Raw genomic sequence first — 24,273 nt, 5'->3', positions numbered from 1 at the left:
GAGTAAGATTAGTCAGTGCCACACTACGATAACTCTCCTCTTATAAAGGATTAATTAGAGGTGTGTTACTACTTGCAGTGTAAACCGCAAATAGGCTTTAAGTTGTTTAAGAAACAGCATTTTAAAGAAGATTTTCTATTTTGTCTTCATAATGGCAATACAGTGAAACTGGGCCTGAGTTTTGCACAGAGCCAGAGCTCAGGTCGTCAGGATGTAATTACAGCTCTGTATTTGTGAGGCAAGTACACTGCCACCTTGTCATTGTGTTACTCTAAGAAATCGGTGAATAAATAATGGAGTTACAGCGTGATGTCATGCTTACACGCTCCTGTCAGTGTGTACTAATGTGGATTCACTCCATTTCAATTGTTTAAAACTGGGCATCATGCCAGTGCTCCTTGAAGGCCTGGGGTCAGATTACAGATGATTCCGGATCCTATGTGGACCGTACGGAAACCATGGTAATTAGGATTGGGACCTGGTGTAGATAAAAAAAAATGTGTTAAAGATTAACAACTCTAAAGTCAATGCTCCAAACTTCAGATAGGAAAAGAGTATACAAGCGTCCAAACGTGCCAAAACCTTCAATACCATTAGGGTGCACTCCTTTATTACTTTTGTTGAACCAATGGAATATTGAGGTACAGGGGCAAACTGCTGACCATGCTGTGTGGTTTAATGACAAAACACTTACACGTGAGCCACCCTTGGGCACGACCCTGGAACAAAAGATGACACAGGATTTCCTGGTTCTGATGTTTAGCTCACACTCTCTTCTATCAGCTCCTTATTGGTAGTAGCGAACCGTGCATGATAGCCTCCTCCATCAATGTGTGTGTTCTTGACGGCTGAGCTGAGGTCACTGATGTTTATGTTATGGTCGCTGCCTTTACGTTTCTCCCAGCCTGTGAAAGTTCAGTTTTAGCTTGATGGGCTGGCTTTGCATCAAAACCATACATGTAAAGCTGAAGTTGATAGAAAAACACAGACTGGGTCAAGAACTGAGATGGCGTTCACCTTTATACGTTCCTAGATTATATTTAATTATAATCTGTGTGGCTGCACAATCAGCCAAACTTTCTATGTGTTTAGGTACAAACAGTTCAATGTTGACCACTAAACTCCAGAGGACGTTATGAGTAATAAAGCTCAATAACCACACTAATCTGTGTCCTGCATCACCCCATTTATCTCTTTGATTAAACTAAATAACTGCTGTTATAAAGCAATTTGGAGATTGAATAATGACCAAAGCAAACAAAATTCATGTTATATTCCCTGTTTAGACCACCGTAGAGAAACATCAGAGCCTCATTGCACAGCGCTTTATTTACCCCAGCATTTATCTCTTTTCATGTGCAGCACATCTGTGTGGATTGAAACAATGTCAGCGTCCTTTTTGTATATGTTGGCAAGCCAACAGAGAAAATGTACAGATTCCATCAACATGAATATTCATTCCCTCTAATTTCATTCCAGCATCTGGTTCCCAGCTGTTCTCAGCTCAGATAAGTGCCCTTTACCTGCCCTGTGACAAACCGTGCCACTTGGGAACACGGAGGAGCTTCAAGTAGACTGATTTGTTTTCTGGCGGCACCTCCGCAGCGTCCTCTAACTGCACTTGGAGCCTCCCATCTGTAGCTTTTCTGTTTGTGTTGAACTTTTGCATTTAGGGGAGTTCTGTTCTCCAGTGGGTGCAGCTACTCAACATGTTACATGCATGTGCACATTGAGGGTGTGCCCGCCCATGTTTCAGGCTTTCAGGGAAGCCGATGTCTGTTTCGGGGCAAGCGGGTTGCTCTCAGCTCCACTGAAGTTGAACCATGTTGGCGTTCATTACACTGACGGACACACCTGTCCATCTAACTGCTATGTTAACTCTGTATTTATTGAAACAGTGTTTAATCCTTGAGTAAAGAGTCTGAGTCAGTGATGGGACCAGTCTTGTCTGTTGCTGCTGCAGGATAATTAATATTAGATATGTCAAACAAACGTGATAATGATTATCTTTTTGGTGAGTTTGTACAGCAGTGCTTCCCAAACTATAGCTTGCAGATGAAGATCATTTATAGTACGTGAATAAACATTTTTAATGTTCAATGTAATTAAATTTGAGATTACCATAAATATTTTGTTGTTGTTGTCGTCATCCTCCGCTTATCCGGGTCTTGGATGGGGCAGCAGCCTCAGCAAGGAAGCCCAGACTGCCCTCTCCCCAGCCACGTCCACCAGCTCTTCCGGGGGAATCTGGAGGCATTCCCAGGCCAGCCGAGAGATAATCCCTCCTGCGTGTCCGTCGGCCTCGAGGCCTCCTCCCAGTCAGACATGCCTGGAAATCTCCTGAGGGAGGTGTCTAGGAGGCATCCTCACCAGATGCCTGAACCACCTCAACTGACTCCTCTCAACATGGAGGAACAGCAGCTCTACTCTGAGTCCTTCCTGAATGACTGAGCTTCTCACCCTGTCTCTAAGGGAGAGCCCAGCCCCCCTGTGGAGGAAACTCATTTCAGCCGCTTGTATTCGTGATCTCGTTCTTTCGGTCATTACCCAGAGCTCATGACCACAGGTGAGGGTCTGAACGTAGATTGACTGGCAAATCGAGAGCTTCACCTTTTGGCTAAGCTCCCTCTTCACCACAACGGCCTGGTTTAGCGCCCGCATCACTGCAGATGCTGTCCCAATCCGCCTGTTACTCTCCAGCTCCATTCTACCCTTCATTCTACTTAAACTCCTCAACTTGAAACAGGACCTCCTCCTGACCCGGAATGAGCAGTCCACACTTTTCCGGCTGAGGACCATGGCCTCAGACTTGGAGGTGCTGATTCTCATCCCTGCTGCTTCACACTCAGCTGCAAACTGGAGGCCGTGGCCTGATGGAGCTAAGAGGACCACGCCATCCACAAAAAGCAGAGACGACATCATCCCACCATCAAACTCCAGGCCCTCCACAACCCGGCTGCACCTAGAAATTCTGTCCATAAGAGTTATATACAGAACCTGTGACAAAGTGCAGCCTTGGCAGAGTCCAACCCTCACTGGGAGCTGTTTCGCTGCCTCGGCGACTTCTGCCCCGGATTTTACACGATCCCTCCCCAAGTGACTCTGTTTCCTCCATGGAACACGTGTTGGAGGACTAAAATAATTATGGTTTATTAAATCATGTTGACATTGGATTGGATAGTCACATTTATTGGTCCCGTTCCATTTCATTTTTTGTGTGTGTTACAGTCATTCTAGTGATGGAACAGTCTCATAAATAATGATCTTAATCACACCTTTGATTGCTCTGCAAAGACGGGCTTCGGTGAAAAGATCCAACTGTAGTCCTACATGCACATAAAATTGTTCTTGTTATGCAACAGAAAATATCTTACTCCCGCAGCTCTGATCAGAGTTGGGCAGCAGAATGTTTACCCTTGTTAAATTGGGCCTCAGCATTTTTAGGTCTGGGAACGGCTGCTGTTCAGATTACACATGTCTCTGTGAATTTTCATTAAATTCTCAGAAAATATGATGCGAGCCTTGGCGGAGGGCTGCGCTCTAAGGAGAACTCCTCAAAAATTAATTTCAGTCATAAATTGCTCCTCTGTGTTGTTTCCGCAATCAGAGTTCGTACAAGAGTCCATTAAAATCACCGATTCAAGGACGAGCAGATTTGACATGCATCTTTACAACTATGTGAGGGCTTATTTCTTCCGTTTTTTGCGAGGGAGCTCGCTGTGCATTCACAACCTGACATAGAGGTAGTATTGTATGGAGCTGGGACTCCGAGTCGGTTTGGCTGTACTCACTGGTACAAATGATTCATCTGGATTAGCGGTACAGGAAATTCAAAACAGGCCGTCACACAGCATGGCGAGACGGGATTCTGGTGTTTCCTCAGTAGTGGAAATGAGAACCTAAAGGGAACGTCCGCTCTAAAGGGCCGCTCTATGTAGCTCATCACAAATCACTCTGGTACCCTGAAATGAGAAAGCTTAGCTGGGATTATTCCTGTAACGTGTTTCAGTACCGTTTAACCAGAATGACGTGTCGGCGGACTCGAAGGCTGCAGCCTCAGGATGACTGCTGAAGTGCAAGTTTTCCATCAAATTCGTGCTTCTGTCTGAGTGCTTATAGGTTTAAAAATGTCATCCACCCAAACACTTTTCTCTGCACAAATATCTTTGATATTTGTCACTTGGGTCTTTCTGTGTATTCATGTACAGATCAACAGTTGCATTTTCAGGAGATCCCATGGATTCCTGAGGATGGGAGTGATTTTCATCACTGATGACGTGACTGGGACAAGTAATAGTTCTAAAAATTTAACCCTGAAACTGCAGCCTGCACGTGCGACTCCATTTGACGTGTGAAAGTGATGATTTATCCAAGCAGTGTATTTTGCCTCTCCATTACTCACGTACAGCTGTCCTGAGCTCGCTTACACCCTGCTGGCAGAGGCACAGTTTGCTTTTGGCTCAAATTAAATTGTGTTGTATCACTAAGAATACAACTGGATAAAGAAAACAAACTCGGGATGATGTAACTGAGAGTTTGTGAAATGAGAGTTTTGCTGTTCGTGACCGGCTCTTCCTACATTCTGGAGTAACAAAGAAGTAATGCAGGAGGGAGGGGGGGGGGGGAAACCTTTTTGTGAGCTCATGACACCTATTTGTGAGTACTTGAAAGGCTAAATACACTTTATGGTGAAGTATCACTTAAAAGCCAAGCCTGTTGTTCTGACCCAGCAGCACTGGAACAGAATGGATGAGCAGCTCGTCTGGTCGCGGCTGCTGAAGCTCCTGGTCTTCAGTTGCTGGGATCATATAGGTGCCTGGAGGAGTCAGAGCTGCGTGGCTGCCAGACATCTGCTGCATATGGAACAGAATGTTCACCGTCTACAAACAGAGAGACAAAGTGTTTTTCCAGCAGGATTGTATCACACGCTGGACTATCGGATTTCCCCCTCCTTACATGAATGATAATATTAGTAGGATCAGTACCAGAGATGACCTACCTCCGTCTATCAGCGTGTTGTTTAATAGACACCATCATTGAGAGTGCCCCCCCCCCCCATCCTTTTAGGTAACTTTTTTTCGACTTAAAAAAAAAGGGTGTGTAATGTAAGGGTGCAAAACTATGTTGCTGATTTGAACAGCCATAGAAGTTTATCGAATGTCTTTGGGAGATGATCTGCACTTCGTAACCTAAATGACTGATGATTTTGATGGAAACCAAAAATGAAACACATGGAAACGAACCGTATGTATGATATATTCAATAAACATGAATAGAAACTTTTGAAGTTTTGAGTTTGTGGAAGATGCTGCTGATCTGTCACTTTGTGATTTATTAAGATGAAATATTGTGGTACAAATGACTGGAATAAATATTCTCAAGGCGCTTTTATCTCTCTTCTGTTCCTCTTTACTGAAATCTGGTTTAAACTTTGCTGGCTGAGGATCAATGTGTAATTTAGACTGGAGCGCCACCTGTCGGCTAAGTGGAGGAACTAAACACTATAGTCACGGGATATTAATGTCCTGTCTTATTGAATCTGTTGAGGTGTGCTGAGTTATATGGCTTTTCTAATAATTTGTTCATCTCATTTATACGACAAGGGTTGAAAAACATTGGCAGTGCATTTTCCAAGCTTGTTGAGCAAATAAAGTTTAAACTTGAATCCCATTTACCTATAAATCAACGTTTTTGTTTCACTTGAAACTCTAAAAACACTGTGATATCAAACAAATTAACCAAGTTTTTAGCTCAAATGAAGCCAAAAAAAAACCCAGCCAATATTAGACAACTAAACATACTAAAGCAAATACTACACAAAAAATATTAAACATGTCCTAAAATTAGTTATTCATACTAAGATGAACAACAGTTCTATGTTTCCAGAAATCCATTCTTTAAAATTCACATAATGCAGATACATTATATTGCTGAAATGTTGGTGTAACATTTTCAGCAACAGCGCAGTGGAATTTCTTTCAGAAGTTCCTTTTTGTTCTGCTAAATTTAACTCACAAAATCAGATGAAAGAGGGTGAAAGGTGGTTCAACGCTGTTGAAAAAACACTAGCCGCTCTTGTGCTTCCTTAAAATAAATAGAATAATATTTCTTCACATGGTTGAACTGATTCCTTTAAGGCCTTTAACCTCACCCCCTTGCAGACAGGCGCTCTTTTGAACAATTATCTACCAATATGTGTCCTCATATGAACAGAAATTTTCAAATCTATAAACTTTCTGCAAGTTTTACCCCATTTATAGAAGATATCATAGAAATAAAATTGTTAAATTCTTTGTATGTTTCAAATCCTAATTCTTCAAGTCTGAATTTATTATGTGGAGGCCTTTGCTATTTCATTTCAACACATTCTTATTCAAGTATTCAGGGGACGCTTTTTGGTGCTGGCTGGCAACTCTTTAAAAAGCTGGCGGGGAAGAAGTATAACCGGCTACAATGTCAGTCCCATATATCTGGCAGCCGGCTACATCTCCCTGCAGATACAATCGTCTCTCTCATTTGCTGACACCGGCAACATATTGAATCAAGTATGCCGGAGTAAGCCTGAAAAACACCTGGAAGTGACGTCATAACCTTTCAGAGTTAAGGCACAAAACAATTAGTAGTCGGTAATGAGCATACAGATGGCAGCAAAAGACCAACACACTTAATCTGGAGTGTTTAATAGACAGAAGTATAACATTATAGTCAAGCAGCAAATTCCATTACTGCAACGAATGATAAAAACAGATTAATTTGCGAACATATATGAGAGTAAAAAGTGGTTAGAAAAACAACTAGTATAAGATATGTAATCTGTTATATAAGAGAAACGCGTTGATATAGTATTGGTAATTGTTTTACTTTCTTTCTTTCTTTTTTAAAAAAAACAACAACTTTTATTTAGAGAACAAGACAAACCGGAAATGATTTGTTCCCCGTTGCTAGCTTAACAATGTTGTGGTAACAAGGTGCAGCTGCGGCAGTTGAGTCGAGGCAGGCGCTAACAGCAGACAGGACGGGGTCCCGGACAGCTGCCAGCGGATAGCATCAATGGCTCCGGTTTCTCCGGAGTGAGAAATGGCTTCCACGGCATCGCAGCCATGGCCAGATCCACCAACAGATGCGCCGAGGACGGAGAATCAAGTGTGACCGCCCCGAGCGACAGCGGAGAGGCGCGGGACCTGGCGGAGCCCCGGGAACTGTCTCTGGAGGAGGTGCTGAAGTCCTACGAGCAGCCCATCAACGAGGAGCAGGCATGGGCGGTGTGCTACCAGTGCTGCAGCGGGCTGAGGGTGCCCCGCCCGCTGCCCGGGAAAGTCAACCAGGTGAAGGACCCGTCTTCCATCCTCCTGCACCGGGACGGAACCGTGTCCTTACAGCAAGACAGCCGACACAGCGGTAGGGCAGCTCTTCATTGTTGCCCCTAACTTCCTTGTACCCTTCAAGTAACTCCCATACAAAACTTCAGCATGAAAAAGTAAAAATTGCAAAGTTTTCATTGCTATGTGACTTAAGTCTAATATTAAATTCGCATTGATATTTTGTTTAAAACCGTGAAAGACACTCTTCAATTCGGTGTAAGTTATTGGTCAAGACTCGGCACCCCATCATCGCAGGATGTAGACTTTTCTGGATTCACGCTGTCCTCTTCTAGTAGAACAGCACGCGGTGGGTAAAGGCGAATATGGCGACTCTGTAACAAATATGGTCATTTTTGCTTGAGCTCATGCCGTTCGGCGGATTACAACAGAGCGGAATTTAGGAGTGCCACGTTGGCCTTCGTAAAAGTTTTGTATCCCGTTTATAAATGCAGTCAATTTGAAATATAAACAGATTCAAATACAATTATTTGAATTCCATGCGGAGTTTGGTACATAGGAACATTCTGTTCGTAAGAATTAGAAGGGCGCATCGCAGTTACCCTGCTCTGAACCAAAACCAAATATCCCTGCCTCTTGGACCTTCAGTTTAACTTGAATTATTGTAAAAGAAGAGCCGACTTTACGCAAATGTGCGATATATTTGGATTTGTAGTGTTAAATTGGTATTTTGACGCACTTCCGATGCCGGCAAGGATGACTAGTATTATGCCGGTAAATGATAAATAATTCATGGAGCTCAGCTTCACCCAAGCATGCCCTCTTGCAAAGTCTGTTTTGGAGACGTCAAGAGTAGACAGGAAGCTCAAAGGATTGTACACAGTCCTCTTGTTGTTTGTCGGAAATGAGCCTGTACCTGCTCAATATCCTGCCAGCTGTATGTGAAGTATTTACGTCCTCACTGCGGCTGGGTTTCTAGAAACCTTCCTGACTGGAGCTCAAGGACAATTTCAAACCAAACTAAATTCGCAGAAAATAAAAGGCCAGTAAAATTAGCTCTGATGCCACAACACACAGGACCTGCTTTCAACTTTGTCATCTTATCCTCACAGTCTTTGGCACTTCCATCTTTCAATCCCCTCATGCTAGAAATGTGCTGATGTCATGTCTTTTCCCTTTAAATATTACAATATTTGAGTTAAATTCTTCAGCAGGAACCACAGGAGGACTGATGAGTATTAAAATCCTCCAAGAGAAAATAACCACAGATAAGAGACTCCTCAGATTTATCAATTCATCAAATCTCAGCAGTAGAAACAATTTGAACCAATCAGGGTCCCAACCTTAGAAATATCCACACATCTCTGCTACTAGCGTGTAGCCTTTGTTGAGGATCTAACCGGTCTAGTTAGGATTTTCTCTCCAGGGGACACTTGATGCCTCTCTCTAATAAAGGAGGGAATCTGTGCGGCAGTGTGAATGACACCATTGAACAGTTGCTGCGATGATTAGCGAGCCCCGGCTCTCAGCGAGGAGACGTTTAGCTCTCATTAACAGAGTTGTTTATACTTGTAGACTGTGCAGCTGTATGCTCCGCTGATCCAAAGTAAACACTGTCCACGGAAGCAGCGATGCAAATCCCCCACCAAGCACGAAGTGGGCCTATTACAGTGAGCCTGTCTACAGTATTAATGCAGCAAGTCAGTCAGAGAGACATTAGCTTTCTGTAAGTAGCCACATCAGTCCCCCCCCCCCCCCCCAAGCAGCATACCTGCTGTAGACAGCTGACACTGAGCGACAGTCACATGATAAATGCACACTCTGTATATTCACTCCGTACGTTTCTATTTTTTAATGACAGACTTGATTGACCGTTTGTACTTGCAAAACTCACCTGACTGCCTGCGACAGAGCTACAGGTGTATTGTGTAACACGCGCTATCATCAACATACGTGGGTGAATGAAAGCTTGTCCCCTCTGCAGGTAACTTCCACAACTTTTAGTCACCTTGGCCACAAATTCAAGCCGTCCGTGTTCAAGCAGCGAGCGAGTTTGAAACACGAACGCCACTAAAATGCAATAGAAACACCATCACTGTCCTGCATGGCAGGTTTAGCTGGGTTTGAAAAACCACAGCTCGCTCAGAAGGAGCGTACCTTCACCAAGACAACGCTGCCACTTTGCTTGGGCCCTGATTAAAGCTGAAATCAGCAGTGAGCAAACCTCTCCCCCGCCGGCTGGAGTGTAGGTCTCCTCTGTGGAGTTACAGCTCAGTGAAGCCTGATAAAATAAGGATTTTACACAGAGGGCAGACTAATCTTTGCGCTGTGGTCCAGATATCACTTCCTGTGAAACAAGGAAACAAACAGGTAAGCCCCACCGACAACGTTACCTCCTTGGCCGAGGTAAAAACGAGACACGGTCAGTTGCAACTCTCAAATGTTGCATGCTCACGCCGTACTAAAAAAGCCCTCCCCTGTCAATAGCGAAACAGTAACATGTCATAGCACACAAAATCTACCAAAGCGTGCAAAACACAAAATACAGAGATACCAGAACATTTTGTAATAATCTGAGTGCTACAGTTCATGAGTTCATGGCAAGAACATAGAACACATAAGGCTGAATATCCATCCATCTTTTTTCGATACCATTTCTCTCTTAAGGGCCGTGGGGGGGTGGGGGTGGAGCCTATCCCAGCTGACATTGGGTGAGAGGCAGGGTTCACGCTGGACGGGTCACCAGTCCATTGCAGGGCCATCAGGAGCAATCAGGGGTTCAGTATCTTGGTCAAAGATACTTGGACATGGTCACCGGGGGAAGAGAGGATCGGACCAGCGACCCTGCGGTTGCTAGACGGCGGCTCTGCCACTGAGCCAAGCTGCCCATGAAGGCTGCATAAAACAATAACAAGGAACAAAGACTCCCACTGGACAGTTGAGCTAAATTTGAAGAAACATCTCAAGATGTTCCTGAGATATCATGTTTGTATACGGTGACCTTGACCTTTAACCACCAAAATCTTCTCACCGAATTTTCAGGCGACAGATCACTCGCTCATGCATGTTCAAAGATTTATCTATTAATTGCATGCCAAAACAAAACAAACAAACAAAAAAATCCCAAAATGTGTCTGCAGCCGCTGGAATGAAATAAACCCCACGCAGTAGCTTTCCAGTGCCATCTTCAGCCCACGAAGCTCCATATTCTGACGGAGTGACGAGACGACTGTGTTATCTCTCTGGAGAAAACAAATATGTGTAGTGACATCAGTATCTCCAGCAGGCAGACCAGGCTGTGTCGCTCCCAGATGACTTCCAATCTGCTGGAAACGTAAACCTTATCAGGTTCTTCAGTAATATACACATGTGACTGCTGCTGCACCACGCAGCTTTCTAATGTTAACACAGAGCTAGCAGTCTAGCTGCAAGCAGTTAATAGTCCTGTCTGATGTCAACAGAAATGAATGACGACAAGAACAATTCCCCTCCTGGCGTCCTGTTGGTCGTCTCCTGCACGTGTACGACCTCACTGGCAACCTCAGCAGGGACACTTCAACTGCAGCTCAGCCATCAGAGGGAGCACAGCTGGCTGGATTCGATACGGCTGTATGCCGTCACTATGGTCATGTGATATCTGGCCGCGTGGTCAGTATGTTCTTGCACGGGACGTACTAACATTCATCCCATTCTCATCAACGCAACATCTCAGGAATGCTTTGATGGCCAACAAGCATCCAGTGGGACTTGAGGATGAACTGAAAAGTCATCGGTGGTCAAAGGTCAAGGTCAAAGTGACCTCACATGTACACTCAGTTCCATTCTCGTTGACGGGTTACCTCAGGAGCACCTTAAGGAACCCCCCCCCCCCCCCAAATTTAGCACAAGCGTTCACTGGAACTCAAGGATGAACTGCAAACATTTTGCTGGTCAAAGGTCAAGGTCACTGTCACCTCACCTACCATCGAGGAACCCCTTTGGGTGGTTTCGTCACACTTGCCACAAACGTCCTCTGGGACTAGAGGACGGACTGAAAAGGTCACTGCCACTTCATTTACTCAGAATACCTCAGGAATGCCTGGAGGGTATTTCTTTAAATTTTCCAAGACATCCACTGGGATTGAGGATGGACTGAGGTGGTCATTCAGGTGGTCAAAGTTTAAGGTCACAGTGACCGTCACGCTTCATGGTGGCATATAACCACAAATACTTCTAGTTGGTAAAACATTACTCTTGGGAAAACTACACTAGTCTATAATGTGCCTAAGCTGACAATTCCAACTACCACAAAACTTTTAACTACAAAAATGTCTGAATAATAATTGTGTTTGAAACCACATGAATTGACTTTTGGCCTCTCGGGGGCAGAGGAATCGGCTGTAAACATGACATTGACTTCACCCTCTAAAGTTCTGTTGGCTTTAATTTGGAGTGCCAGTGAGTGCCAGTGTTGTTTCCAGGAAGCAATTTGTGTTTCAGCCAGCAATGAAGCTGAGAGAACTGCAGAGTCAATCGCTTATTCTCTGTTGATTCATCACTTCCAACACCCACTTTTTATTTCGTTATCGATTAAACTGTCAATTGTTGCATTGATTAATCAATAACGCATTTGGTCCCCAGAATGTCGTATTTTGGGGGAGTAAAAGGTTTATCACAGTTTCCACCAAGATTACATGCATAAATGTCCTGAATAACAGCCCTCAAACCAGAAATATTCATTTTCCCTTTATAACCCAATAAAATGACCCGGAAATAGTCTCAGTAAATTCTAGTTAAGGTGGAAACGGAGAATTTGGACTTCTTTGTGTATATGATTTTTTTAAAAGAATTTAGTGTCATTTATGATCTTGATGTCGTCACATGCAACGTGAGATGAGGTGATTTTGAACCTTTTTTCTTTAAGGATCGAGAACATGAATTAATCCCATGTTTGTAACTGTAACTAGGTAACAGCTTTGTACCCAACTGACATGGAAACTGAAAAGGTAGGAGTCAGGAATTTGTCTATATCGATTTTATACAGTGTGTGTGTGTGTGTGTGTGTGTGTGTGTGTGTGTGTGTGTGCGCGCGCGCGCACATGTGAGTGGGTCACGATGATTATTTAGTATTATTTGTCGCACATTATATTAAGTTGATTCTTTTCATTAATAAATGTTATAGATACATTTTTTTGAATCTCAGTTCATCTTTTTAAGTACAGCGTGCCTCATCAGCCTCCTGGGGACTCATAGTTTGTCCCCCGCGGTCCTCATAGGAGACTTTTTTTCGTAAAAGTCCGATTTTGGACCTGGATTTGTGTCCCATCTCAAGGCAGCAGCACAGTCCTTGTTTAATGGTGCAGTTACCTTCAGCCTCAGTAGGTGATTTACGTCGAAAGTGGGTCTAATAGAAATAAGCTCATGTGTAATCAGCACACGATTGATGTCTTTCCCTCCACCCACTGAGCTGCAGCCAGCCGATGAAGCTCCGATGACTCTCCACCTGAAGGTTGGCACCAGACATGGTGAGGCTGAATTTGACGACGTGTGCCGTGACTTACTAATGGCTCTCACCAGCAGCAGAAGTTAAATGTCCAAATACCTTTTGCTGCTGCCGATTACAAGCCGACATGTAGGATAAAAATCCGGTTTGAGCAACGGCTGATGTGCATTGGTGAGAGACGAGTTTGCCCCAAAATCTGACCTGTAAGCGCCTTCATCTTTGAATTCTTGTCCAATAAATGCAGTGATGATGTGAAACGTGCAGCAGTTAACTTTGTGCTGTACTTTGTAACGTCCAGAATAGGCTTGTTTGTAAAGGTGGCAGCCACAAATAGTGTTTTATTCTTTGCATTTTCATTTCCCCTCCTTCTATCTCTGGTTCATTTATAATGACACTTTTCCATCTGCTACTTTCTTTCCTTCTTATCGCCATGGCAACAGTTGGCCATCTCTAAAGAGTGTGTGCTTGTGTGTTTATGTGAAGCTTGGTGTCAGGCCAGGGGGATGAATTATTTTTCTGCCGTTAGAATAAACCATGACGCTAATGAGAAGCAGTACTGCAGGATGTGTGTGTGAGGTGTGTGTGTGTGTGGGGGGGGGGGGGCCCACACGATGACGATGTTTGGCTTGGAGATGTTCAATTGATGACTTTGAAGGGCAGAAAAAAACTGTGTGTTTTCAGTTAATCTCGTCTCACGCTCATTAATCAGATTTGAATGACGAGACTGGCAATTTGAAACTACTTAGCTTGCACCAGCAGCTGTGGAGCCCAGCGTTCGCTAGGCACCAACCTACGTTAACCCAATCAATTGTAGGCATCCCAAAAATGCCTTTTAAAATCAGTTTATAGGTCCAAACAATGGACACTGGAGAGCAGGGAAGCTAGATTGTTGATGTTATGATGAACACATCACATCTGTCCTGCCACTGAAGACCAGTTTTTCCTCAAACTTTTCGTACTTTTTATAAAAAAACAAAGCACTGGGACTAAACTCACAGCAGGTCTTATCTCCTCTTATCCCCTCTCATCAGTGATTTGGAGACATTTTCTAAAGAACAAGCCTCACTTGAATTTTTTTTAAAAGATCTCTGTAACTTATTGGGGTTTTTTTTGGTTTTTGATTTTTTTTACTGTTCTCATCTACCCCTCAGGATGAACTGTAATAAATCTGTTGATCCCCTGATTTTTTGACTTCAACTGACATGAAAGAGCCAGATTCTTCCCTCAGGAGTGAGTAGAGACAAAAGCAGAGCTAAAAGAGAGTTGATACTTTGTTCAGCAGATGGACAGGAGCACCAGATGAGTCATAGCATTGCTCTGTAACTGCTGAATGCATAAGTGGGCGATGAGCTACAAACCCGATCAATATGTTAGCCTGCCAATAAAATAAAATGACGAGACTGCCCCTATTAAATGGGCCGTTAACATTGCCGTTTTGATGCTAGCACGCTCATCTTAGCATTGAGCTGAAAGTTATCGCCACCAGCCAGTTTGTCAACCACTCATTTTTATTTCACTCTCTTGTCATCCGTGCCCAAAGTTAGGAGGGTGATCTCTCCAGCCACCTCCAGTTTGATGTCTCCTTCAAGTTCAAAAACAAACATTGGACCTCACAGTTTTTTTTTGCTGTTCGCACTACAGCCGTTCTAATTCACTGTCCTTGTAAATTGCATTTCAAGAGACTTTGTATAATTTCCATGTTTACAATCCAAGCTTTTTGATATTTCGATAAAGAAAGCAACAGCCCCCGATTGTGTATCTCAAATTTAAACTTAGCAAAAGAAAATTTTCATTTCTGCACATTTCTATCCATTATTGTCACGCAAACATTTTGCGGACGGGCGCTGAGCCGGACACACTGTCTCACCCTCTCTTTAAGTCCATACCAAAGCTCATATCGAAAAAGCTCCTATTGCGCAGAGCAGTGGTAACAAACTTTTGCTTCTCAGTCAGGAACACCGTTCCCATGTCATGAGGGATGCTGTGGTATCTTCGCTTGTAGGCTCTTGGAGGTGTTTTCATCCAAATATCTTTTGTGTCGACTGACTGACTGACCACCGACTGTGGGAAAGTAGCGGTGGTGTCATCGGTTGTGCTACATGACCCTTTTCTTTATTTGAACCTGTCTGACAGGTTTTCAAGGGTTCGTGTTCTCAGTCTCAGTTGCTGCTTTTTGTTGCTGAAGCGTCTGACAGCGTTCACATGGGGAACAGACAGAGTGACGCTCTGTTTGGCTACGCTTCACGTCCAGCTCTCAGCACTTTGTTGTTGTCAGAAGAGGATGCAGGCTGACAACCCCCCACCTCTCCTCCCCAGACCTGATTCTTTTTCTGCTGATCCCTCTCATCTCTTTCTGTCTTCATCTTTCACTCAGTGCATCTCTCTCTCTCTCTCTCTCTCTCTGGTGTTTCTACAGGGTCTGTCTTTGTCTGCTGCTCCTCTTGTCCATCAGTTCTCCTGTTTCTCCGCAGTGAGAGCTGCTGATGGAGGAATTTCTGGCCTCTCGGGTGTCATTATGGACATCTGAGCTGGGAGAAACAGTGTTTTTACTCTCTCTCTGACACACACACACACACATACACACACAATCACGGACAGACACGCCAACATCCAGCACGTCTACAACATAGTAATTCATTACCAAGTTTTCACTGTGGGACTGTTAATAATATTACTACAGAATGTTTGCTAATCTCTCAGGAAAAGTACATTGCACCTTAAAAAGTATTCCCATAAATTCTCTCTTTAATGCTCTGATAAGTAAAATCTGTCTTCTTCCCCAAAAGTTTTAGGAAGTATTGGTGAACACAAACCCCAAACGTGTCACAACTTGAATTCAGGGAAATCTCTTAGCAATTCACAGAAACTGTCTGATGTTTGGATGCAGGCTCCATTTCTGTCAAAATCTGTGTAATAATCTTGAAACACAGCATCGCAGTTGTAGGCCTCCGTGCAATGAGCCGATCCAGTTGATCCTGGCATTTGACCTGTGACCACCTAAATCGTTTCAATTCATCAAAAGTCAGGAGCAAGTCAGCAAAGTCTTCGGCCCGCGGATGTCACCAGCGCAGTGACCCATAAAGACTGATTCTGACTGCTGATTCTGGAGTTTCTTTCCTTTTTTTCTTTTTAGGTGCTTTTATGACCTATAATTTTAGTTGTGGATCCAGGATCATCAGCATAGTGAGACATGTTACTAAAAGTCAGTTAAGTGTCCTGATGTCCTCTCTGGTCTCTTCAGATGACACCGGTGGGCTTCCTCTTCCTCCTACTGCAGAGCGGCAGGTGAGCACTTGCAAGCCTGTGCGTGTAGTCTTGGAATATACCATCACTGTCAGCATGGTTTGTTTAAAAATATTTGATTATTTTACGCGATTTCAACCAATCCATATTTCTGAAGATGGAATCCATGTTTAAGACTTTCTTTTCTTGTTGACGTCGTCCTCTTGGTAAAAATGTCAAGTTACTGCTCACTTCACCATCTTTCTTTACCGATCTCTGTTTTTATGCATGAGCTTGCGGGATCCAAGAGTAACTCACTGTATGATATCATGATGATACTTTGCCCATGAGAAAGATGGCATCTTACACGTTGTACATATACTGCAAGAAAATTAATCCACAATACATCTGTATTGTAAAATGCAGGAATTTTGTATATATACTGTATATAGATATAGATATAGATATATAGATATATAAATGAATAATATATGACTTTCCCTTTAACAACCTTTTTGCTTCTTCCTCATGAATTCCTGTAGCTGGTCCAGTCCCTGGGTGTAGCCATCTATCGCGCGCTGGACTGGGGGCTGGATGACAGCGAGGAGAGGGAGCTCAGCCCACAACTGGAGCGCCTCATCGAGCGCATGGCAGGGGGAGACAGCGTCGGGGAGGCCGACAGCACCTCTGGGAACGGCGCTTATGATGAGGGTTATAGTGGGCAGGAGGAGGAGGAGGAGGAGGAAGAAGAATCTGAGGGAGTAATAAGACCGGTTTGTACATTCGGTCAGGTGATGGCGCTGTGTGCATCACGGCTGGCCAACCCAAGCTTGGCTCCAGAGCACTACCAGGCCGTCTGCAGGGCTCTGTTCCTAGAGACGCTGGAGCTGCAGACTTTCCTCATCAAGATCAGAGATGCTAAGGAGGTAGGTATGCTCTGTTTCAAAGTCTTAAGTTGGCATTTGTTTTTGGAGCCAGATTTTACGATATTTGGCAAGGAGGGTAGGGGCAGCACGGTGGTGCAGTGGTTGACATCAAGAGGGGACGAGGCTGATTGATACTCTAAATTGACTGTAGGTGTGACTGTGAGAGTGAATGGTTGTCTGTCTCTATGTGTTGGCCCTGTGATGCACTGGTGACCTGTCCAGGGTGAACCCCGCCTCTCGCCCGAAAGCTGATGGGATAGGCTCCACCCCCCACGACCCTTAACAGGAAAAGTGATAGAAAATGGATGGATGGATGGTAAGGAGGGTGGCGTCAGTATGCTAATATGCATTGGTATCTTGATTGAAAGGCCACACCCGAAGCTTGACTGTCATTTACAATACTAATCTCTGGCTGTATTGAGACTTGAAACTTGGGACTGACACCAAAAGTTAATAAATCTTTTTGCAGCCGTGGAGTCACCCCCTGCTGGCCAGGAGAGAGAATGCTGTCTTCTCTATTTCTGACACGGAGGCTCAATCCACTTCCTGTACTCAGTCTCTGGTAGCATGTAACCCTCGAAAAGAGAACAACTCTGTACTTTTTTACCTTTGTAGCTGGAAATACTTTGAAATGATCAATGGGTGGGGAAAAAAAGATTCTTGCTGTTTTATATTTACTTCGCCAGTTTTTCATTGCTCATGCCAGCAGAGGCCTGCACCTTGCTGTGCGTGTGCTTGCAGAATTTGAAATGCATATAAAACAACACCATTAATATTCCAGGTTACTTGCTACACAGCAGAGACTGCAGAGAGATCCAGCTTGCTCACAGCTGTCAACCTCAGATCCTGACGTCTGCTGTGCTGCTGCAGTTATGTACCCTGTAGACGACTCCATACGTGACGCGAGCTGCTCTCTTTATACGACTACAGGCAGATGGTATACTATGTGTTGTCAACAATCGTAGTTTGATTAGCGTGCATCCATCACTTAAAGACGCTTTGATGATGCAGCTAAAATTGGAACCCTGCATGAATTCAGTTAAGTACTGCTTAAGTGCTCCAGTTGAAGGGCCACTCTAGCGATCAAGCCTTTGGTTTGTTTCAGGGACTCACAGAAGGCAGAAAAAGTGACAAAAGAGGAAGTCAAACATGACTGAAGTTTTAAAATGAATTATTTGCTTTGGAGGGAAAACAAGACAGTAGCAAACGGGGGGAGCTCTACTTATCTTTTTCCTCTAGTGAGGCTTCAAAGTCCCTGGATCCTACAGTTCCCATAATGCAAATCAGAACCATCTTTTACTTCAGCCAGTCTTTAAGATTTAATACCCGCATGATAAAGTTTTAAAAAAATGGTTTATATTAAAAATGTAGGTCACGAGCCTAACCGAGCGCCTCCTTCACAAACACATTATACAACTCTTTCGCTCACTTTTGCGACAAGTTAACTGGGGCATTGACGCTCAAGTTGAAGTTTCACAAAAATAGAGACAAGAAGTTTGCCACCCAACATCCATGCTACCTAAGGACCAGGAGGTGTGTTTCCATGGTAACAGTGACTGACATCTCCTGGTTTTAATATTGTATCACATAAAAAGGGTCGCAGTAAAAGCTGATTTATTTTCTTCCTTCTGCAGAGTAAGGAGCTGATAGGTTTTAAGCATTTGCTCGCTCACGTTTTTTTTTTTTTCAAGATCTTAGAAAACTGATTTACTCTGCATCCGTCACAAATTACTCTGAAATAGAAAGCTATGTGGAACAGTGCAGACGTCTGTCTGAAGTCTGACTGTTTGCTCGTCTTTCAATTTGGCTGAGTTCTCTCTTTCTTTGTGAATGTGGCTTCTTCCTTGGTTAACAATAAATGGTTTATTGCAGCAGACGTGTGGGAACACATCAACAAGAAACAGCAGCAGACAAACAGACAGTTATAAACAAGCCAGCTGTTAGTCAGGCCTGCTAGGTGGAGAAAGTGAAGGTAAACTGTAAAATCATCACGCCTTTGCATGTGTGAATTATCCAAACCCTGGTTCAACTTTGGCCTGCTGAACTTACCAGAGCTCAAACTTACAGTTACTTTCTTCATCAGCTAATAAACAGATTATTTTCGCAAATAATCAATTATTCTATAAATGTATTTCAGGAAATTAAAAAAAGTGTTCGCAACAATTTCCCAGAACCTTCAGTGACCTGCTCAAATCCCTCCCCTTGTCGAGCCGATGATCTGAAACCCAAAAAGTCTTTATTTTCTATTAAAATTTGAAAAAGAAATGACAAATCTTTATACGTATGAGCCTGGAACCCTTAAATATTTTATGTTTTTGTTGGACAAAAAAGACGATTTATCGATTTGCAAAATAACTGCATATGAATTTTCTTTCAATTGATTTATTGCATCTGTGCTGCAGTGGCAGTACTTGGAATAGTGGTGCGTGTACAAGAGTTTCCTAAACATGATTTATTTATTTATTCGTGCACAAAAATACTACCAGTGCAGTTTTAGAATGAAGTAGTTGTAGAGGTACAGAAAGAAAGTGTTTAAAATGTTTCCATTGTTTCTCTTGAAAATGTTGATGAAGTCAAATCCGGCCTCTTGGTGCAGATGCTGAAGAAGATCACGCGGGAGGAAAGCCTGGAGGACAGGTCTGCAGCCGAGCTGGACACCCTGAAACACCGAGACTGGGTGAGGCGACACAAGCCAGGGCACAGTGTGACAGGGAGGACAATACAACAGTGTTCAGCTGAAAAGGGCAGTGTTGTTGTCATGTTGGCCCTTATAGATGTGTGTGGTTGTTGTTTCCATCCCAGGCGCGTCTGTGGGTGCAGCTGATGAAGGAGCTCAGGCAGGGAGTAAAGCTGAAGAAGGTGCAGGAGCAGCCGTTCAACCCGCTGCCCACCGAGTTCAGCCTCACGCCGTTTGAGATGCTGATGCAGGACATACGAGCACGCAAGTTCCAGCTCCGTAAAGTCATGGTGAGAGCAGCAACATGAAAGAAGACCTGATCTGTTTAAGCAAGGTTAAAAAAGACTAATCAGATGAAAACACAGTAAAGTTGTTAGAAGGACTTGTTGCAGATGGTTTTGGATGTGTATGGTTGACTTGAGAGTTGGAGTTCAGTTCGAGTTCAAGTGCTAAAAGAAGTTTCGGACTTATTGTTATAATAAAAGCAGAGTAGTTAGAAGCAGGTTTATGAATTCCTGAGAGAAATGGAATGAATATTTCAGATTTTCAGGAAAAGATTGTGATTTGAGTCAAATCCCATATTCCGTTTCTTGTCGGCCCGACTGCTTGTAATGCGTCTCCTGGCCTCATGAACGTCTAGGGCTGGATATTGGCAGAGACCTCACAGTACAATGCGTGTCACGATGCGCTTTATCCCTGATACACTGCAATACGTTCTACACCATACTGAATTGACTGAGACTTTCAAAATAAAGCTGAGAATCCAACTTGCTGTATACCACGTGGGTTGCCCAGTTGTACACTGTCAGTGAACACAAGAAATGTTGCTGCCATAACATTATATCGAAAAAAATAAAGTATATGTATGTTTTTGTGTCCCACGCTTAACAGTAACACGCTGACAAATATCTGCTTTAACACTCATGATACTATTTCTATCACGAAATGCTGTGATAGGATATCAACTCCAGGGGCTGATGTATTGATACAGTATCTTGAAAACACTCTGTACTGGTCTAGCTGCACAGCCACAGTCAGGGTGATGCACTGAGTGGAATGTATCACGCACATGTGTGGCTGAGGCACCTCAAGCCTTCTCACGGGCAGATACATAATTTAGCCTCAGAACACAAATATTCATGAGGTCTCCTCTGTGCCTTCTGCTATTCTGGCAGCATCCGCAGCTCTGAAATCTGGAAGTGCATTCTAATTATTTTCCACAATTAGATGCAGCACATGAAATCCTCGATTGTAGTGGTCTAGCGGTTTGGGTTTTACAGTGCACGATGCCGATACTTAGGCAGCAGGTCAGCCAACGCCTTTATTATATTTGTTATTAATCAAAATTAAGTATAAGTTTGGCGTAGGTTTTTGCTGTTGCGACCATAAAGTTGCATTAATGCACGCTGTTCTGGAAGAGTTTCATGACTGTTGTGGATTAATGAAGAGCCAGCTGTCATCCCGAGGCCTTCAGAGAGTGAATGCCTGTCTTCCCTCCCAGGTGGACGGTGACATTCCTACCAGAGTGAAGAGGAATGCCCATGAACTCATCCTGGATTTCATCAGATCCAGACCTCCTCTCAAACCAGTGAGTTTTACTTGGAATTGTTGTGAAAGTTGAGAGCAGCAGTGTGAAGGAGGGCTCCTACAATTGTAATGATGAGTCATTTTCACATTCGTCTTCTCTGTTCTCAACATCAAGTTTAAAGGCAAGCCCTGGGCGGAATGACCTCATTACTACTGTGGTTTGGAAGTTAATCGTGGTCCAGAGATGTGGACTTCTTTTGTCCTCCACTTAAATGTTTTAAATCAACAGAAATTTCTAGTCTGGATTCCATAATGAGGGACAGGGAAAGGAGAGAAAAAAATTCAGACACATATTACTACTCCAAGACAAGTATTTCCATATATTTTTAATATTTCATTTTTTTCTGATCAGGTAGCAGAACGCAGCCTCCCTCCTCCTCCCCCGCAGCAGCAGTCCCTCCATGACCAGGTCCTGGCTGAGATCAAGCAGGAGAGGAAGCTCAGACCTGTGGTCCCGCCCAAATCAAGACGTAGGAGACGGATGATTTTATTTATAACTGATGACACCTGTCAGCCCTGGGAAATTATAATCTCACTCTTTGAATTCTGAAAGTTAATTACTGTGGAAAAAAAAACTATCAGGCAGAGCAACCTGCAATATTAATGCTTTTGGAGAAAAAATATTGTCAAGTTTCATGTTGGCAGGTTTACGTTCAGCTCCACAGGAAACCATTTTATGTAGTGTTATTCTGCTCGATTAAAGTCAAAACCTGTCCTCCAGAAGGAGCCATGCTGCGCTCTTGCTTTGCTATGCAAAAAGAAAATGTTGATACCCAGGGTGGATTGACCATGGCCTGTGAAGGTCACGCCACCATTGAGGATATGGTCAAAGGCTGTAATGTGTAACCAGAATAGTTTTCAGCTGCGCTGCTATTGGGTTTCATATGTATCGACCAGCCGTTTACAGATCAAGGTCAATATAGTTCAGCATTTTATCTCCAAGAGGGTAAAAAAAAACCCTCATCTAAACTGACATGTCCATAAGAAAGACTCGGGATCTCCTTGAGACATTTTCCCAGAGAAATCAGAGTTTGTCTCAAGGGGCTCGACACTGTGCCACATCCTCTGTCCTTAGATCTTGATCTGGGTGAGGAGGACTTCCTAAAAAAAAGTCTTTTAATGGCGAAAAAACTTGGAATATGTTGGAACACTTCAAGGTCTGTTCTACAGACACAGGATTAGTATTTGCTTTTTATGGTCACATGCAAAATTTAGTCACGTCCCTTTTTGCTTTGATTTAATCTTCACTAACATTTGGGGACAGAAACATCACACTGATATTGATGTTATGGCTACTAAATTACTTATTTACACAGCGCAAAGAAGTATTTGCATCTGTTCAGAGTCATGGCTAACTTAGTAGTTACGAATTAGAATGACGATCAAAGTGATTGCTTCAACCGCTGTTATGGTTAGCTAAAGTCTGACTGTCTAGCTGGACCCTAGCTAACCCTAGCAGCCCTAGCCAGAACCTAGCCTAACCTAGCCGTGCTTAACTAAATGCGCTGATATGTTTAGCTAATGTTTAAATCTATATTCACAGGGCTTGCAACAACAACTATCCCCTTAAAAAAACAAACAAAAACAAAAAACTCAAGGAATAAATAATAGGGGGCGGCACGGTGGTGCAGCGGTCAGCACTGTGGCCTCACAGCAAGAAGGTTATGGGTTCGAGTCCCGGCTCCAGCACATCTTTCTGTGTGGAGTCTCCATGTTCTCCCTGTTCCTGTGTGGGTTCTCTCTGGTACTCCAGCTTCCTCCCACAGTCCAAAGACATCAAGAGAGGACGAGGCTGATTGATACTCTAAATTGACCGTAGGTATGAATGTGAGAGTGAATGGTTGTCTGTCTCTTTGTGTTGGTCCTGTGATGGACTGGTGACCTGTCCAGGGTGAACCCCACCTCTTGCCTGTAGACGCTGGGATAGGCTCCAGCCCCCCCACGACCCTTAAGAGTAAAACGAAGACGGAAGACGATGAATGAATGAATAAAAATAGGGAAGTACCTTCAGGCTCAAGCCCTAATAATTTTGCTCTTTGAGCCGCTAAATGCTTCACATGCTTACTGTCTGTCTGATGATTGCTGCTGAGCTGGTAGGGCACACTGTGAATATCTAACCAGCCATGCTGGGAGCTGTGTTGATTCTTTCCTTTACTGTCTAATGATGGCTAAAAATTCCCACAACAAGCGTGATTACTGCAGCTATAAATGCACTTCGTACATAAAGAACAGTGTTCTCAATCTGCTTCGCATTGTAGGGTGACACAAAAAAATGTGTGTAAATGCTTATTTATACACTCTGTGCCATTACCTGCAGGCAGAACTTCATAAAGGCACCGTTCATGTTCGTTCCCTGAAAGTGTTTTTGGTGTCTCCTCCCCCAGCATTTGGTTCTCTGCCTTGCCTGGCTAGGACTTGTACTTGTAATATCAAATCTACTTCGTGCATTGACCTGTCCGTGATGGAGCCAGGACCCCGGCCGCCATCTCGCCCTCGCATTCTACTCAAAGCTCCGACTTTGGCCGAGATGGAGGAGATGAACATATCTGAGGTGAGGCTAAGTCAGAGCTTGAACACTGAGCTCTTTGAGCATCAACAAATAAGATTCATTGGAATGACTGTCACCATTTGGATGGGCTGACTGGTGTTCTTTCATAGCAGCACATGTCTGACAGCCTAAGTAGGTTAGGATGCTTCTATGCGAGATGGTGAAGAGTGAATCACTTGTTGGGATGATTCATCTCTTTGGCACAAAGTCACCAACTTGGGAGATTAAAATTTCCCTGTTTTGTTTTTGTGCATAATGGCAGATATAAAAATACACTCCACAATTATAAATGTCTCGAGCCCGGGGGAACACGCTTGTTTGCTGCTGCCTTCTCAGTGACACCTCAACTTGCAATCTGTTTTCTCTCTCTTAAAAAAAAAACTTTAACCCTTCCAGTTTGGTGGACTATCAATAAACTGCAAGGTCAGAGTTTTTGTTTTTAGTGTTGGCGGATTGCAGAGCAAACAGCTGGATAAAAAAGATTTGGATTACACTAAGCAGTGCTCTTGAGA

General features: G+C 43.6%; 1 protein-coding gene across 1 annotated transcript in view; it reads left to right on the top strand.

Annotated features, from left to right (window-relative positions):
- Nucleotides 1–6,949: 6,949 nt before the first annotated feature.
- spire2 (spire-type actin nucleation factor 2) overlaps nt 6,950–24,273 on the top strand; it is a 30,303-nt gene continuing 12,979 nt past the window's right edge. The window contains exons 1-8 of the mRNA XM_086208594.1: nt 6,950–7,398; nt 16,043–16,086; nt 16,566–16,949; nt 19,546–19,626; nt 19,752–19,916; nt 21,128–21,214; nt 21,566–21,683; nt 23,598–23,764. Coding sequence (XP_086064720.1) covers nt 7,101–7,398; nt 16,043–16,086; nt 16,566–16,949; nt 19,546–19,626; nt 19,752–19,916; nt 21,128–21,214; nt 21,566–21,683; nt 23,598–23,764 — 1,344 coding nt within the window. The 5' untranslated portion in view covers nt 6,950–7,100. The remainder of the gene's footprint in view (nt 7,399–16,042; nt 16,087–16,565; nt 16,950–19,545; nt 19,627–19,751; nt 19,917–21,127; nt 21,215–21,565; nt 21,684–23,597; nt 23,765–24,273) is intronic.

Source organism: Aulostomus chinensis, chromosome 7, assembly GCF_037954235.1.
Source record: "Aulostomus chinensis isolate RoL2024-O1b breed Wild chromosome 7, RoL_Achi_v1.0, whole genome shotgun sequence".
NCBI classification, from domain to species: domain Eukaryota; kingdom Metazoa; phylum Chordata; class Actinopteri; order Syngnathiformes; family Aulostomidae; genus Aulostomus; species Aulostomus chinensis.
Note: the sequence above shows the minus strand (reverse complement) of the source record. Positions and strands in the feature narration are given on the sequence as shown.